At 50.8% G+C, this 17113-nt stretch overlaps 1 protein-coding gene across 1 annotated transcript in view; it reads right to left on the bottom strand.

Moving 5' to 3' along the window:
- MARK1 (microtubule affinity regulating kinase 1) overlaps window positions 1-17113 on the bottom strand; it is a 1129886-nt gene that overhangs the window by 375378 nt on the left and 737395 nt on the right. Inside the window, exon 10 of the mRNA XM_088454765.1 lies at window positions 1779-1898. Coding sequence (XP_088310891.1) covers window positions 1779-1898 — 120 coding nt within the window. The remainder of the gene's footprint in view (window positions 1-1778; window positions 1899-17113) is intronic.

The raw sequence follows: 17113 nt of genomic DNA, 5'->3' as shown, positions 1-17113 counted from the left end.
AGCTGTGTATTATCAGTGTAATATAGAGAGAAGACAATCAGGCACATGTATAATGATAGCTGTGTATTATCAGTGTAATATAGAGAGAAGACAATCAGGCACAGGTATAATGATAGCTGTGTATTATCAGTGTAATATAGAGAGAAGACAATCGGGCACAGGTATAATGATAGCTGTGTATTATCAGTGTAATATAGAGAGAAGACAATCAGGCACAGGTATAATGATAGCTGTGTATTATCAGTGTAATATAGAGAGAAGACAATCAGGCACAGGTATAATGATAGCTGTGTATTATCAGTGTAATATAGAGAGAAGACAATCAGGCACATGTATAATGATAGCTGTGTATTATCAGTGTAATATAGAGAGAAGACAATCAGGCACATGTATAATGATAGCTGTGTATTATCAGTGTAATATAGAGAGAAGACAATCAGGCACAGGTATAATGATAGCTGTGTATTATCAGTGTAATATAGAGAGAAGACAATCAGGCACATGTATAATGATAGCTGTGTATTATCAGTGTAATATAGAGAGAAGACAATCAGGCACATGTATAATGATAGCTGTGTATTATCAGTGTAATATAGAGAGAAGACAATCGGGCACAGGTATAATGATAGCTGTGTATTATCAGTGTAATATAGAGAGAAGACAATCAGGCACAGGTATAATGATAGCTGTGTATTATCAGTGTAATATAGAGAGAAGACAATCAGGCACAGGTATAATGATAGCTGTGTATTATCAGTGTAATATAGAGAGAAGACAATCAGGCACAGGTATAATGATAGCTGTGTATTATCAGTGTAATATAGAGAGAAGACAATCAGGCACATGTATAATGATAGCTGTGTATTATCAGTGTAATATAGAGAGAAGACAATCAGGCACAGGTATAATGATAGCTGTGTATTATCAGTGTAATATAGAGAGAAGACAATCAGGCACAGGTATAATGATAGCTGTGTATTATCAGTGTAATATAGAGAGAAGACAATCAGGCACATGTATAATGATAGCTGTGTATTATCAGTGTAATATAGAGAGAAGACAATCAGGCACATGTATAATGATAGCTGTGTATTATCAGTGTAATATAGAGAGAAGACAATCGGGCACAGGTATAATGATAGCTGTGTATTATCAGTGTAATATAGAGAGAAGACAATCGGGCACAGGTATAATGATAGCTGTGTATTATCAGTGTAATATAGAGAGAAGACAATCAGGCACATGTATAATGATAGCTGTGTATTATCAGTGTAATATAGAGAGAAGACAATCAGGCACATGTATAATGATAGCTGTGTATTATCAGTGTAATATAGAGAGAAGACAATCAGGCACATGTATAATGATAGCTGTGTATTATCAGTGTAATATAGAGAGAAGACAATCGGGCACAGGTATAATGATAGCTGTGTATTATCAGTGTAATATAGAGAGAAGACAATCGGGCACATGTATAATGATAGCTGTGTATTATCAGTGTAATATAGAGAGAAGACAATCAGGCACATGTATAATGATAGCTGTGTATTATCAGTGTAATATAGAGAGAAGACAATCAGGCACAGGTATAATGATAGCTGTGTATTATCAGTGTAATATAGAGAGAAGACAATCAGGCACATGTATAATGATAGCTGTGTATTATCAGTGTAATATAGAGAGAAGACAATCGGGCACATGTATAATGATAGCTGTGTATTATCAGTGTAATATAGAGAGAAGACAATCGGGCACAGGTATAATGAATAATCTCTTACTTCTAAGCTGCCACGTTTTACTGGGTTCAGCACAAGCAGCTTTTTTAGCAGATTCTCGCAGTCTGTGGACATATAGAAAGGGATACGGTACTTTCCTCTTAAAACTCGCTCCCGCAATTCCTTTACAAACAAAACAGAGTGTTAGCACATTAATCAGCACTTTCTATGTACATATGACATATTACTCAAATAAACGTTACATCTACTGAAGGTGACAGTCTAGGGCCGCACTGCCCAACCTTTGTAATACTCTAAATAGTTTATTATGTGAGTTCCTAGCAACAATGGTGGTCCTGATCAATTGGGGGCAAAGCAGGAGGGGGCACTGGCAGACCACTGAGGCAGCTTTAGTAAAAAATACATTATTGTGCACTAGTCCTAAGTCAGGAATGGGGAACCTCAGGCCCAGGGGCCGTATAATGCCCGCGGAATCATTTGGTATGCTGCCCTCATCTGGCTATAATGGCCCCCTGCAGCCAGAATCTATACAGCAGTGTCACATGGAGCGTCCATAGGATGCATCAGACAGTCACACCGCTGCCCTTACAGCTCCCTGTCAGCACATTCTCAGGATGCTGCGGGCATTGCTGTAATCACCGGCAATTGTGGCACCGCCCCCATGTGATGTCACGTGGAGGGGCATGGCCTGCACCGGCCCGTCAATAATGTTATGTCAAAATAGCCCTTGGCAGAAAAAAGGTTCCCCACCCCTGTCCTAGGTAAACATTTAGATAATAATGTAAATAGAGAACAGTTGTAAGGTAGAAAAACTCAGTATTCTCAGTATAGAAAACAAACTTTATAACTATTATTTAAACAAAAATGAAGATGCTCTAATCTAATACTGTACATACATTTATGTGTTAGTTACTAGGATGTAGTTGTAGGCATCCACTAGTGGGTGCCTGGGGCATTTGCAGGGGTGCCATGGGTTGATGATCCAGGACTAATTACATTATTTATGATCAATGTGATTGGCAGACGCCAGCGCAGGTTGGGCCAATCATAAAATATGTGGACAAACAAAAGTGCAATCCTGTCCTTCAACGCATAACTGACCCTAAGGATGACTGACCCTAAGGATGACAGGTCAGCACATCCCTGTCCCCACCACATAACTGACCCTAAGGATGACAGGTCAGCACATCCCTGTCCCCACCACATAACTGACCCTAAGGGTGACAGGTCAGCACATCCCTGTCCTCACCACATAACTGACCCTAAGGATGACAGGTCAGCACATCCCTGTCCTCACCACATAACTGACCCTAAGGATGACAGGTCAGCACATCCCTGTCCTCACCACATAACTGACCCTAAGGATGACAGGTCAGCACATCCCTGTCCTCACCACATAACTGACCCTAAGGGTGACAGGTCAGCACATCCCTGTCCTCACCACATAACTGACCCTAAGGGTGACAGGTCAGCACATCCCTGTCCTCACCCATAACTGACCCTAAGGGTGACAGGTCAGCACATCCCTGTCCTCACCACATAACTGACCCTAAGGGTGACAGGTCAGCACATCCCTGTCCTCACCACATAACTGACCCTAAGGATGACAGGTCAGCACATCCCTGTCCCCACCACATAACTGACCCTAAGGATGACAGGTCAGAACATCCCTGTCCTCACCACATAACTGACCCTAAGGATGACAGGTCAGCACATCCCTGTCCCCACCACATAACTGACCCTAAGGGTGACTGGTCAGCACATCCCTGTCCTCACCCCATAACTGACCCTAAGGGTGACTGGTCAGCACATCCCTGTCCCCACCACATAACTGACCCTAAGGGTGACTGGTCAGCACATCCCTGTCCTCACCCCATAACTGACCCTAAGGGTGACTGGTCAGCACATCCCTGTCCTCACCCCATAACTGACCCTAAGGATGACAGGTCAGCACATCCCTGTCCCCACCACATAACTGACCCTAAGGGTGACTGGTCAGCACATCCCTGTCCTCACCCCATAACTGACCCTAAGGGTGACTGGTCAGCACATCCCTGTCCTCACCCCATAACTGACCCTAAGGGTGACAGGTCAGCACATTCCTGTCCCCCACCACATAACTGACCCTAAGGGTGACAGGTCAGCACATCCCTGTGCTCACCACATAACTGACCCTAAGGATGACAGGTCAGCACATCCCTGACCTCACCACATAACTGACCCTAAGGATGACAGGTCAGCACATAACTGTCCCCCACCACATAACTGACCCTAAGGATGACAGGTCAGCACATCCATGTCCCCACCACATAACTGACCCTAAGGATGACAGGTCAGCACATCCCTGTACTCACCACATAACTGACCCTAAGGATGACAGGTCAGCACATCCCTGTCACCACCACATAACTGACCCTAAGGGTGACAGGTCAGCACATCCCTGTCCTCACCACATAACTGACCCTAAGGATGACAGGTCAGCACATCCCTGTCCTCACCACATAACTGACCCTAAGGATGACAGGTCAGCACATCCCTGTCCTCACCACATAACTGACCCTAAGGATGACAGGTCAGCACATCCCTGTCCTCACCACATAACTGACCCTAAGGGTGACAGGTCAGCACATCCCTGTCCTCACCACAAAACTGACCCTAAGGGTGACAGGTCAGCACATCCCTGTCCTCACCACATAACTGACCCTAAGGATGACAGGTCAGCACATCCCTGTCCTCACCACATAACTGACCCTAAGGGTGACAGGTCAGCACATCCCTGTCCTCACCACATAACTGACCCTAAGGGTGACAGGTCAGCACATCCCTGTCCTCACCACATAACTGACCCTAAGGGTGACAGGTCAGCACATCCCTGTCCTCACCACATAACTGACCCTAAGGATGACAGGTCAGCACATCCCTGTCCTCACCCATAACTGACCCTAAGGGTGACAGGTCAGCACATCCCTGTCCTCACCACATAACTGACCCTAAGGGTGACAGGTCAGCACATCCCTGTCCTCACCACATAACTGACCCTAAGGATGACAGGTCAGCACATCCCTGTCCCCACCACATAACTGACCCTAAGGATGACAGGTCAGAACATCCCTGTCCTCACCACATAACTGACCCTAAGGATGACAGGTCAGCACATCCCTGTCCCCACCACATAACTGACCCTAAGGGTGACAGGTCAGCACATCCCTGTCCTCACCACATAACTGACCCTAAGGGTGACTGGTCAGCACATCCCTGTCCTCACCCCATAACTGACCCTAAGGGTGACAGGTCAGCACATTCCTGTCCCCCACCACATAACTGACCCTAAGGGTGACAGGTCAGCACATCCCTGTCCTCACCACATAACTGACCCTAAGGATGACAGGTCAGCACATCCCTGTCCTCACCACATAACTGACCCTAAGGATGACAGGTCAGCACATAACTGTCCCCCACCACATAACTGACCCTAAGGATGACAGGTCAGCACATCCATGTCCCCACCACATAACTGACCCTAAGGATGACAGGTCAGCACATCCCTGTACTCACCACATAACTGACCCTAAGGATGACAGGTCAGCACATCCCTGTCCCCACCACATAACTGACCCTAAGGGTCAGCACATCCCTGTCCTCACCACATAACTGACCCTAAGGATGACAGGTCAGCACATCCCTGTCCTCACCACATAACTGACCCTAAGGATGACAGGTCAGCACATCCCTGTCCTTCAACGCATAACTGACCCTAAGGGTGACAGGTCAGCACATCCCTGTCCCCACCACATAACTGACCCTAAGGGTGACAGGTCAGCACATCCCTGTCCCCACCACATAACTGACCCTAAGGATGAAAGGTCAGCACATCCCTGTCCTCACCACATAACTGACCCTAAGGATGACAGGTCAGCACATCCCTGTCCCCATCACATAACTGACCCTAAGGATGACAGGTCAGCACATCCCTGTCCTCACCACATAACTGACCCTAAGGGTGACAGGTCAGCACATCCCTGTCCTCACCACATAACTGACCCTAAGGGTGACAGGTCAGCACATCCCTGTCCCCTCCACATAACTGACCCTAAGGATGACAGGTCAGCAGATCCCTGTCCTCACCACATAACTGACCCTAAGGATGACAGGTCAGCACATCCCTGTCCCCTCCACATAACTGACCCTAAGGATGACAGGTCAGCACATCCCTGTCCTCACCACATAACTGACCCTAAGGGTGACAGGTCAGCACAACCCTGTCCCCACCACATAACTGACTCTAATGAAGACAGGTCAGCACATCCCTGTCCCCACCACATAACTGACCCTAAGGGTGACAGGTCAGCACATCCCTGTCCCCACCACATAACTGACCCTAAGGATGACAGGTCAGCACATCCCTGTCCCCACCACATAACTGACCCTAAGGATGACAGGTCAGCACATCCCTGTCCCCCACCACATAACTGACCCTAAGGGTGACAGGTCAGCACATCCCTGTCCTCACCACATAACTGACCCTAAGGGTGACAGGTCAGCACATCCCTGTCCCCACCACATAACTGACCCTAAGGATGACAGGTCAGAACATCCCTGTCCTCACCACATAAATGACCCTAAGGATGACAGGTCAGCACATCCCTGTCCCCACCACATAACTGACCCTAAGGATGACAGGTCAGCACATCCCTGTCCCCACCACATAACTGACCCTAAGGGTGACTGGTCAGCACATCCCTGTCCTCACCCCATAACTGACCCTAAGGGTGACTGGTCAGCACATCCCTGTCCTCACCCCATAACTGACCCTAAGGGTGACAGGTCAGCACATTCCTGTCCCCCACCACATAACTGACCCTAAGGGTGACAGGTCAGCACATCCCTGTGCTCACCACATAACTGACCCTAAGGATGACAGGTCAGCACATCCCTGACCTCACCACATATCTGACCCTAAGGATGACAGGTCAGCACATAACTGTCCCCCACCACATAACGGACCCTAAGGATGACAGGTCAGCACATCCATGTCCCCACCACATAACTGACCCTAAGGATGACAGGTCAGCACATCCCTGTACTCACCACATAACTGACCCTAAGGATGACAGGTCAGCACATACCTGTCCCCACCACATAACTGACCCTAAGGGTGACAGGTCAGCACATCCCTGTCCTCACCACATAACTGACCCTAAGAATGACAGGTCAGCACATCCCTGTCCTCACCACATAACTGACCCTAAGGATGACAGGTCAGCACATCCCTGTCCGCACCACATAACTGACCCTAAGGATGACAGGTCAGCACATCCCTGTCCTCACCACATAACTGACCCTAAGGGTGACAGGTCAGCACATCCCTGTACTCACCACAAAACTGACCCTAAGGGTGACAGGTCAGCACATCCCTGTCCTCACCACATAACTGACCCTAAGGATGACAGGTCAGCACAACCCTGTCCTCACCACATAACTGACCCTAAGGGTGACAGGTCAGCACATCCCTGTCCTCACCCATAACTGACCCTAAGGGTGACAGGTCAGCACATCCCTGTCCTCACCACATAACTGACCCTAAGGGTGACAGGTCAGCACATCCCTGTCCTCACCACATAACTGACCCTAAGGATGACAGGTCAGCACATCCCTGTCCCCACCACATAACTGACCCTAAGGATGACAGGTCAGAACATCCCTGTCCTCACCACATAACTGACCCTAAGGATGACAGGTCAGCACATCCCTGTCCCCACCACATAACTGACCCTAAGGGTGACAGGTCAGCACATCCCTGTCCTCACCACATAACTGACCCTAAGGATGACAGGTCAGCAGATCCCTGTCCTCACCACATAACTGACCCTAAGGATGACAGGTCAGCACATCCCTGTCCCCTCCACATAACTGACCCTAAGGATGACAGGTCAGCACATCCCTGTCCTCACCACATAACTGACCCTAAGGGTGACAGGTCAGCACAACCCTGTCCCCACCACATTACTGACTCTAATGATGACAGGTCAGCACATCCCTGTCCCCACCACATAACTGACCCTAAGGGTGACAGGTCAGCACATCCCTGTCCCCACCACATAACTGACCCTAAGGATGACAGGTCAGCACATCCCTGTCCCCACCACATAACTGACCCTAAGGGTGACAGGTCAGCACATCCCTGTCCCCCACCACATAACTGACCCTAAGGGTGACAGGTCAGCACATCCCTGTCCTCACCACATAACTGACCCTAAGGGTGACAGGTCAGCACATCCCTGTCCTCACCACATAACTGACCCTAAGGATGACAGGTCAGCACATCCCTGTCCCCACCACATAACTGACCCTAAGGATGACAGGTCAGAACATCCCTGTCCTCACCACATAACTGACCCTAAGGATGACAGGTCAGCACATCCCTGTCCCCACCACATAACTGACCCTAAGGGTGACAGGTCAGCACATCCCTGTCCTCACCACATAACTGACCCTAAGGGTGACTGGTCAGCACATCCCTGTCCTCACCCCATAACTGACCCTAAGGGTGACAGGTCAGCACATTCCTGTCCCCCACCACATAACTGACCCTAAGGGTGACAGGTCAGCACATCCCTGTGCTCACCACATAACTGACCCTAAGGATGACAGGTCAGCACATCCCTGTCCTCACCACATAACTGACCCTAAGGATGACAGGTCAGCACATAACTGTCCCCCACCACATAACTGACCCTAAGGATGACAGGTCAGCACATCCATGTCCCCACCACATAACTGACCCTAAGGATGACAGGTCAGCACATCCCTGTACTCACCACATAACTGACCCTAAGGATGACAGGTCAGCACATCCCTGTCCCCACCACATAACTGACCCTAAGGGTCAGCACATCCCTGTCCTCACCACATAACTGACCCTAAGGATGACAGGTCAGCACATCCCTGTCCTCACCACATAACTGACCCTAAGGATGACAGGTCAGCACATCCCTGTCCTTCAACGCATAACTGACCCTAAGGGTGACAGGTCAGCACATCCCTGTCCCCACCACATAACTGACCCTAAGGGTGACAGGTCAGCACATCCCTATCCCCACCACATAACTGACCCTAAGGATGACAGGTCAGCACATCCCTGTCCCCATCACATAACTGACCCTAAGGATGACAGGTCAGCACATCCCTGTCCTCACCACATAACTGACCCTAAGGGTGACAGGTCAGCACATCCCTGTCCTCACCACATAACTGACCCTAAGGATGACAGGTCAGCACATCCCTGTCCCCACCACATAACTGACCCTAAGGGTGACAGGTCAGCACATCCCTGTCCTCACCACATAACTGACCATAAGGGTAACTGGTCAGCACATCCCTGTCCTCACCCCATAACTGACCCTAAGGGTGACAGGTCAGCACATTCCTGTCCCCCACCACATAACTGACCCTAAGGATGACAGGTCAGCACATCCCTGTCCTCACCACATAACTGACCCTAAGGGTGACAGGTCAGCACATCCCTGTCCTCACCCATAACTGACCCTAAGGATGACAGGTCAGCACATCCCTGTCCCCACCACATAACTGACCCTAAGGGTGACAGGTCAGCACATTCCTGTCCCCCACCACATAACTGACCCTAAGGGTGACAGGTCAGCACATCCCTGTGCTCACCACATAACTGACCCTAAGGATGACAGGTCAGCACATCCCTGTCCTCACCACATAACTGACCCTAAGGATGACAGGTCAGCACATAACTGTCCCCCACCACATAACTGACCCTAAGGATGACAGGTCAGCACATCCATGTCCCCACCACATAACTGACCCTAAGGATGACAGGTCAGCACATCCCTGTACTCACCACATAACTGAGCCTAAGGATGACAGGTCAGCACATCCCTGTCCCCACCACATAACTGACCCTAAGGGTCAGCACATCCCTGTCCTCACCACATAACTGACCCTAAGGATGACAGGTCAGCACATCCCTGTCCTCACCACATAACTGACCCTAAGGATGACAGGTCAGCACATCCCTGTCCTTCAACGCATAACTGACCCTAAGGGTGACAGGTCAGCACATCCCTGTCCCCACCACATAACTGACCCTAAGGGTGACAGGTCAGCACATCCCTGTCCCCACCACATAACTGACCCTAAGGATGAAAGGTCAGCACATCCCTGTCCTCACCACATAACTGACCCTAAGGATGACAGGTCAGCACATCCCTGTCCCCATCACATAACTGACCCTAAGGATGACAGGTCAGCACATCCCTGTCCTCACCACATAACTGACCCTAAGGATGACAGGTCAGCACATCCCTGTCCTCACCACATAACTGACCCTAAGGGTGACAGGTCAGCACAACCCTGTCCCCACCACATAACTGACTCTAATGATGACAGGTCAGCACATCCCTGTCCCCACCACATAACTGACCCTAAGGGTGACAGGTCAGCACATCCCTGTCCCCACCACATAACTGACCCTAAGGATGACAGGTCAGCACATCCCTGTCCCCACCACATAACTGACCCTAAGGATGACAGGTCAGCACATCCCTGTCCCCCACCACATAACTGACCCTAAGGGTGACAGGTCAGCACATCCCTGTCCTCACCACATAACTGACCCTAAGGGTGACAGGTCAGCACATCCCTGTCCTCACCACATAACTGACCCTAAGGATGACAGGTCAGCACATCCCTGTCCCCACCACATAACTGACCCTAAGGATGACAGGTCAGAACATCCCTGTCCTCACCACATAACTGACCCTAAGGATGACAGGTCAGCACATCCCTGTCCCCACCACATAACTGACCCTAAGGGTGACAGGTCAGCACATCCCTGTCCTCACCACATAACTGACCCTAAGGGTGACTGGTCAGCACATCCCTGTCCTCACCCCATAACTGACCCTAAGGGTGACAGGTCAGCACATTCCTGTCCCCCACCACATAACTGACCCTAAGGGTGACAGGTCAGCACATCCCTGTGCTCACCACATAACTGACCCTAAGGATGACAGGTCAGCACATCCCTGTCCTCACCACATAACTGACCCTAAGGATGACAGGTCAGCACATAACTGTCCCCCACCACATAACTGACCCTAAGGATGACAGGTCAGCACATCCATGTCCCCACCACATAACTGACCCTAAGGATGATAGGTCAGCACATCCCTGTACTCACCACATAACTGACCCTAAGGATGACAGGTCAGCACATCCCTGTCACCACCACATAACTGACCCTAAGGGTCAGCACATACCTGTCCTCACCACATAACTGACCCTAAGGATGACAGGTCAGCACATCCCTGTCCTCACCACATAACTGACCCTAAGGATGACAGGTCAGCACATCCCTGTCCTTCAACGCATAACTGACCCTAAGGGTGACAGGTCAGCACATCCCTGTCCCCACCACATAACTGACCCTAAGGGTGACAGGTCAGCACATCCCTGTCCCCACCACATAACTGACCCTAAGGATGACAGGTCAGCACATCCCTGTCCCCATCACATAACTGACCCTAAGGATGACAGGTCAGCACATCCCTGTCCTCACCACATAACTGACCCTAAGGGTGACAGGTCAGCACATCCCTGTCCTCACCACATAACTGACCCTAAGGGTGACAGGTCAGCACATCCCTGTCCCCTCCACATAACTGACCCTAAGGATGACAGGTCAGCAGATCCCTGTCCTCACCACATAACTGACCCTAAGGATGACAGGTCAGCAGATCCCTGTCCCCTCCACATAACTGACCCTAAGGATGACAGGTCAGCACATCCCTGTCCTCACCACATAACTGACCCTAAGGGTGACAGGTCAGCACAACCCTGTCCCCACCACATAACTGACTCTAATGATGACAGGTCAGCACATCCCTGTCCCCACCACATAACTGACCCTAAGGGTGACAGGTCAGCACATCCCTGTCCCCACCACATAACTGACCCTAAGGATGACAGGTCAGCACATCCCTGTCCCCACCACATAACTGACCCTAAGGATGACAGGTCAGCACATCCCTGTCCCCCACCACATAACTGACCCTAAGGGTGACAGGTCAGCACATCCCTGTCCTCACCACATAACTGACCCTAAGGATGACAGGTCAGCACATCCCTGTCCTCACCACATAACTGACCCTAAGGATGACAGGTCAGCACATCCCTGTCCCCACCACATAACTGACCCTAAGGGTGACAGGTCAGCACATCCCTGTCCTCACCACATAACTGACCCTAAGGATGACAGGTCAGCACATCCCTGTCCCCATCACATAACTGACCCTAAGGGTGACAGGTCAGCACATCCCTGTCCTCACCACATAACTGACCCTAAGGATGACAGGTCAGCACATCCCTGTCCTCACCACATAACTGACCATAAGGATGACAGGTCAGCACATCAGTGTCCATCAACGCATAACTGACCCTAAGGATGACAGGTCAGCACATCCCTGTCCTCACCACATAACTGACCATAAGGATGACAGGTCAGCACATCCCTGTCCCCACCACATAACTGACCCTAAGGGTGACAGGTCAGCACATCCCTGTCCCCACCACATAACTGACCCTAAGGATGACAGGTCAGCACATCCCTGTCCTCACCACATAACTGACCCTAAGGATGACAGGTCAGCACATCCCTTTCCTCACCACATAACTGACCCTAAGGATGACAGGTCAGCACATCCCTGTCCTCACCACATAACTGACCCTAAGGATGACATGTCAGCACATCCCTGTCCTCACCACATAACTGACCCTAAGGATGACAGGTCAGCACATCCCTGTCCTCACCACATAACTGACCCTAAGGATGACAGGTCAGCACATCCCTGTCCCCCACCACATAACTGACCCTAAGGGTGACAGGTCAGCACATCCCTGTCCTCACCACATAACTGACCCTAAGGGTGACAGGTCAGCACATCCCTGTCCTCACCACATAACTGACCCTAAGGGTGACAGGTCAGCACATCCCTGTCCTCACCACATAACTGACCCTAAGGGTGACAGGTCAGCACATCCCTGTCCTCACCACATAACTGACCCTAAGGATGACAGGTCAGCACATCCCTGTCCCCACCACATAACTGACCCTAAGGATGACAGGTCAGCACATCCCTGGCCTCACCACATAACTGACCCTAAGGATGATAGGTCAGCACAGATCTGTCCTCACCACATAACTGACCCTAAGGATGACAGGTCAGAACATCCCTGTCCTCACCACATAACTGACCCTAAGGATGACAGGTCAGCACATCCCTGTCCCCACCACATAACTGACCCTAAGGGTGACAGGTCAGCACATCCCTGTCCTCACCACATAACTGACCCTAAGGATGACAGGTCAGCAGATCCCTGTCCTCACCACATAACTGACCCTAAGGATGACAGGTCAGCACATCCCTGTCCCCTCCACATAACTGACCCTAAGGATGACAGGTCAGCACATCCCTGTCCTCACCACATAACTGACCCTAAGGGTGACAGGTCAGCACAACCCTGTCCCCACCACATAACTGACTCTAATGATGACAGGTCAGCACATCCCTGTCCCCACCACATAACTGACCCTAAGGGTGACAGGTCAGCACATCCCTGTCCCCACCACATAACTGACCCTAAGGATGACAGGTCAGCACATCCCTGTCCCCACCACATAACTGACCCTAAGGATGACAGGTCAGCACATCCCTGTCCCCCACCACATAACTGACCCTAAGGGTGACAGGTCAGCACATCCCTGTCCTCACCACATAACTGACCCTAAGGGTGACAGGTCAGCACATCCCTGTCCTCACCACATAACTGACCCTAAGGATGACAGGTCAGCACATCCCTGTCCCCACCACATAACTGACCCTAAGGATGACAGGTCAGAACATCCCTTTCCTCACCACATAACTGACCCTAAGGATGACAGGTCAGCACATCCCTGTCCCCACCACATAACTGACCCTAAGGGTGACAGGTCAGCACATCCCTGTCCTCACCACATAACTGACCCTAAGGGTGACTGGTCAGCACATCCCTGTCCTCACCCCATAACTTACCCTAAGGGTGACAGGTCAGCACATTCCTGTCCCCCACCACATAACTGACCCTAAGGGTGACAGGTCAGCACATCCCTGTGCTCACCACATAACTGACCCTAAGGATGACAGGTCAGCACATCCCTGTCCTCACCACATAACTGACCCTAAGGATGACAGGTCAGCACATAACTGTCCCCCACCACATAACTGACCCTAAGGATGACAGGTCAGCACATCCATGTCCCCACCACATAACTGACCCTAAGGATGACAGGTCAGCACATCCCTGTACTCACCACATAACTGACCCTAAGGATGACAGGTCAGCACATCCCTGTCCCCACCACATAACTGACCCTAAGGGTCAGCACATCCCTGTCCTCACCACATAACTGACCCTAAGGATGACAGGTCAGCACATCCCTGTCCTCACCACATAACTGACCCTAAGGATGACAGGTCAGCACATCCCTGTCCTTCAACGCATAACTGACCCTAAGGGTGACAGGTCAGCACATCCCTGTCCCCACCACATAACTGACCCTAAGGATGAAAGGTCAGCACATCCCTGTCCTCACCACATAACTGACCCTAAGGATGACAGGTCAGCACATCCCTGTCCCCATCACATAACTGACCCTAAGGATGACAGGTCAGCACATCCCTGTCCTCACCACATAACTGACCCTAAGGGTGACAGGTCTGCACATCCCTGTCCTCACCACATAACTGACCCTAAGGGTGACAGGTCAGCACATCCCTGTCCCCTCCACATAACTGACCCTAAGGATGACAGGTCAGCAGATCCCTGTCCTCACCACATAACTGACCCTAAGGATGACAGGTCAGCACATCCCTGTCCCCTCCACATAACTGACCCTAAGGATGACAGGTCAGCACATCCCTGTCCTCACCACATAACTGACCCTAAGGGTGACAGGTCAGCACAACCCTGTCCCCACCACATAACTGACTCTAATGATGACAGGTCAGCACATCCCTGTCCCCACCACATAACTGACCCTAAGGGTGACAGGTCAGCACATCCCTGTCCCCACCACATAACTGACCCTAAGGATGACAGGTCAGCACATCCCTGTCCCCACCACATAACTGACCCTAAGGATTACAGGTCAGCACATCCCTGTCCCCCACCACATAACTGACCCTAAGGGTGACAGGTCAGCACATCCCTGTCCTCACCACATAACTGACCCTAAGGGTGACAGGTCAGCACATCCCTGTCCTCACCACATAACTGACCCTAAGGATGACAGGTCAGCACATCCCTGTCCCCACCACATAACTGACCCTAAGGATGACAGGTCAGAACATCCCTGTCCTCATCACATAACTGACCCTAAGGATGACAGGTCAGCACATCCCTGTCCCCACCACATAACTGACCCTAAGGGTGACAGGTCAGCACATCCCTGTCCTCACCACATAACTGACCCTAAGGGTGACTGGTCAGCACATCCCTGTCCTCACCCCATAACTTACCCTAAGGGTGACAGGTCAGCACATTCCTGTCCCCCACCACATAACTGACCCTAAGGGTGACAGGTCAGCACATCCCTGTGCTCACCACATAACTGACCCTAAGGATGACAGGTCAGCACATCCCTGTCCTCACCACATAACTGACCCTAAGGATGACAGGTCAGCACATAACTGTCCCCCACCACATAACTGACCCTAAGGATGACAGGTCAGCACATCCATGTCCCCACCACATAACTGACCCTAAGGATGACAGGTCAGCACATCCCTGTACTCACCACATAACTGACCCTAAGGATGACAGGTCAGCACATCCCTGTCCCCACCACATAACTGACCCTAAGGGTCAGCACATCCCTGTCCTCACCACATAACTGACCCTAAGGATGACAGGTCAGCACATCCCTGTCCTCACCACATAACTGACCCTAAGGATGACAGGTCAGCACATCCCTGTCCTTCAACGCATAACTGACCCTAAGGGTGACAGGTCAGCACATCCCTGTCCCCACCACATAACTGACCCTAAGGGTGACAGGTCAGCACATCCCTGTCCCCATCACATAACTGACCCTAAGGATGACAGGTCAGCACATCCCTGTCCTCACCACATAACTGACCCTAAGGGTGACAGGTCAGCACATCCCTGTCCTCACCACATAACTGACCCTAAGGGTGACAGGTCAGCACATCCCTGTCCCCTCCACATAACTGACCCTAAGGATGACAGGTCAGCAGATCCCTGTCCTCACCACATAACTGACCCTAAGGATGACAGGTCAGCAGATCCCTGTCCCCTCCACATAACTGACCCTAAGGATGACAGGTCAGCACATCCCTGTCCTCACCACATAACTGACCCTAAGGGTGACAGGTCAGCACAACCCTGTCCCCACCACATAACTGACTCTAATGATGACAGGTCAGCACATCCCTGTCCCCACCACATAACTGACCCTAAGGGTGACAGGTCAGCACATCCCTGTCCCCACCACATAACTGACCCTAAGGATGACAGGTCAGCACATCCCTGTCCCCACCACATAACTGACCCTAAGGATGACAGGTCAGCACATCCCTGTCCCCCACCACATAACTGACCCTAAGGGTGACAGGTCAGCACATCCCTGTCCTCACCACATAACTGACCCTAAGGATGACAGGTCAGCACATCCCTGTCCTCACCACATAACTGACCCTAAGGATGACAGGTCAGCACATCCCTGTCCCCACCACATAACTGACCCTAAGGGTGACAGGTCAGCACATCCCTGTCCTCACCACATAACTGACCCTAAGGATGACAGGTCAGCACATCCCTGTCCCCATCACATAACTGACCCTAAGGGTGACAGGTCAGCACATCCCTGTCCTCACCACATAACTGACCCTAAGGATGACAGGTCAGCACATCCCTGTCCTCACCACATAACTGACCATAAGGATGACAGGTCAGCACATCCCTGTCCATCAACGCATAACTGACCCTAAGGATGACAGGTCAGCACATCCCTGTCCTCACCACATAACTGACCATAAGGATGACAGGTCAGCACATCCCTGTCCCCACCACATAACTGACCCTAAGGGTGACAGGTCAGCACATCCCTGTCCCCACCACATAACTGACCCTAAGGATGACAGGTCAGCACATCCCTGTCCTCACCACATAACTGACCCTAAGGATGACAGGTCAGCACATCCCTTTCCTCACCACATAACTGACCCTAAGGATGACAGGTCAGCACATCCCTGTCCTCACCACATAACTGACCCTAAGGATGACATGTC

This window comes from Taudactylus pleione, unplaced genomic scaffold (assembly GCF_031769625.1).
Source record: "Taudactylus pleione unplaced genomic scaffold, aTauple2 ptg000631l, whole genome shotgun sequence".
Taxonomy (NCBI): Eukaryota; Metazoa; Chordata; class Amphibia; order Anura; family Myobatrachidae; genus Taudactylus; species Taudactylus pleione.
Note: the sequence above shows the minus strand (reverse complement) of the source record. Positions and strands in the feature narration are given on the sequence as shown.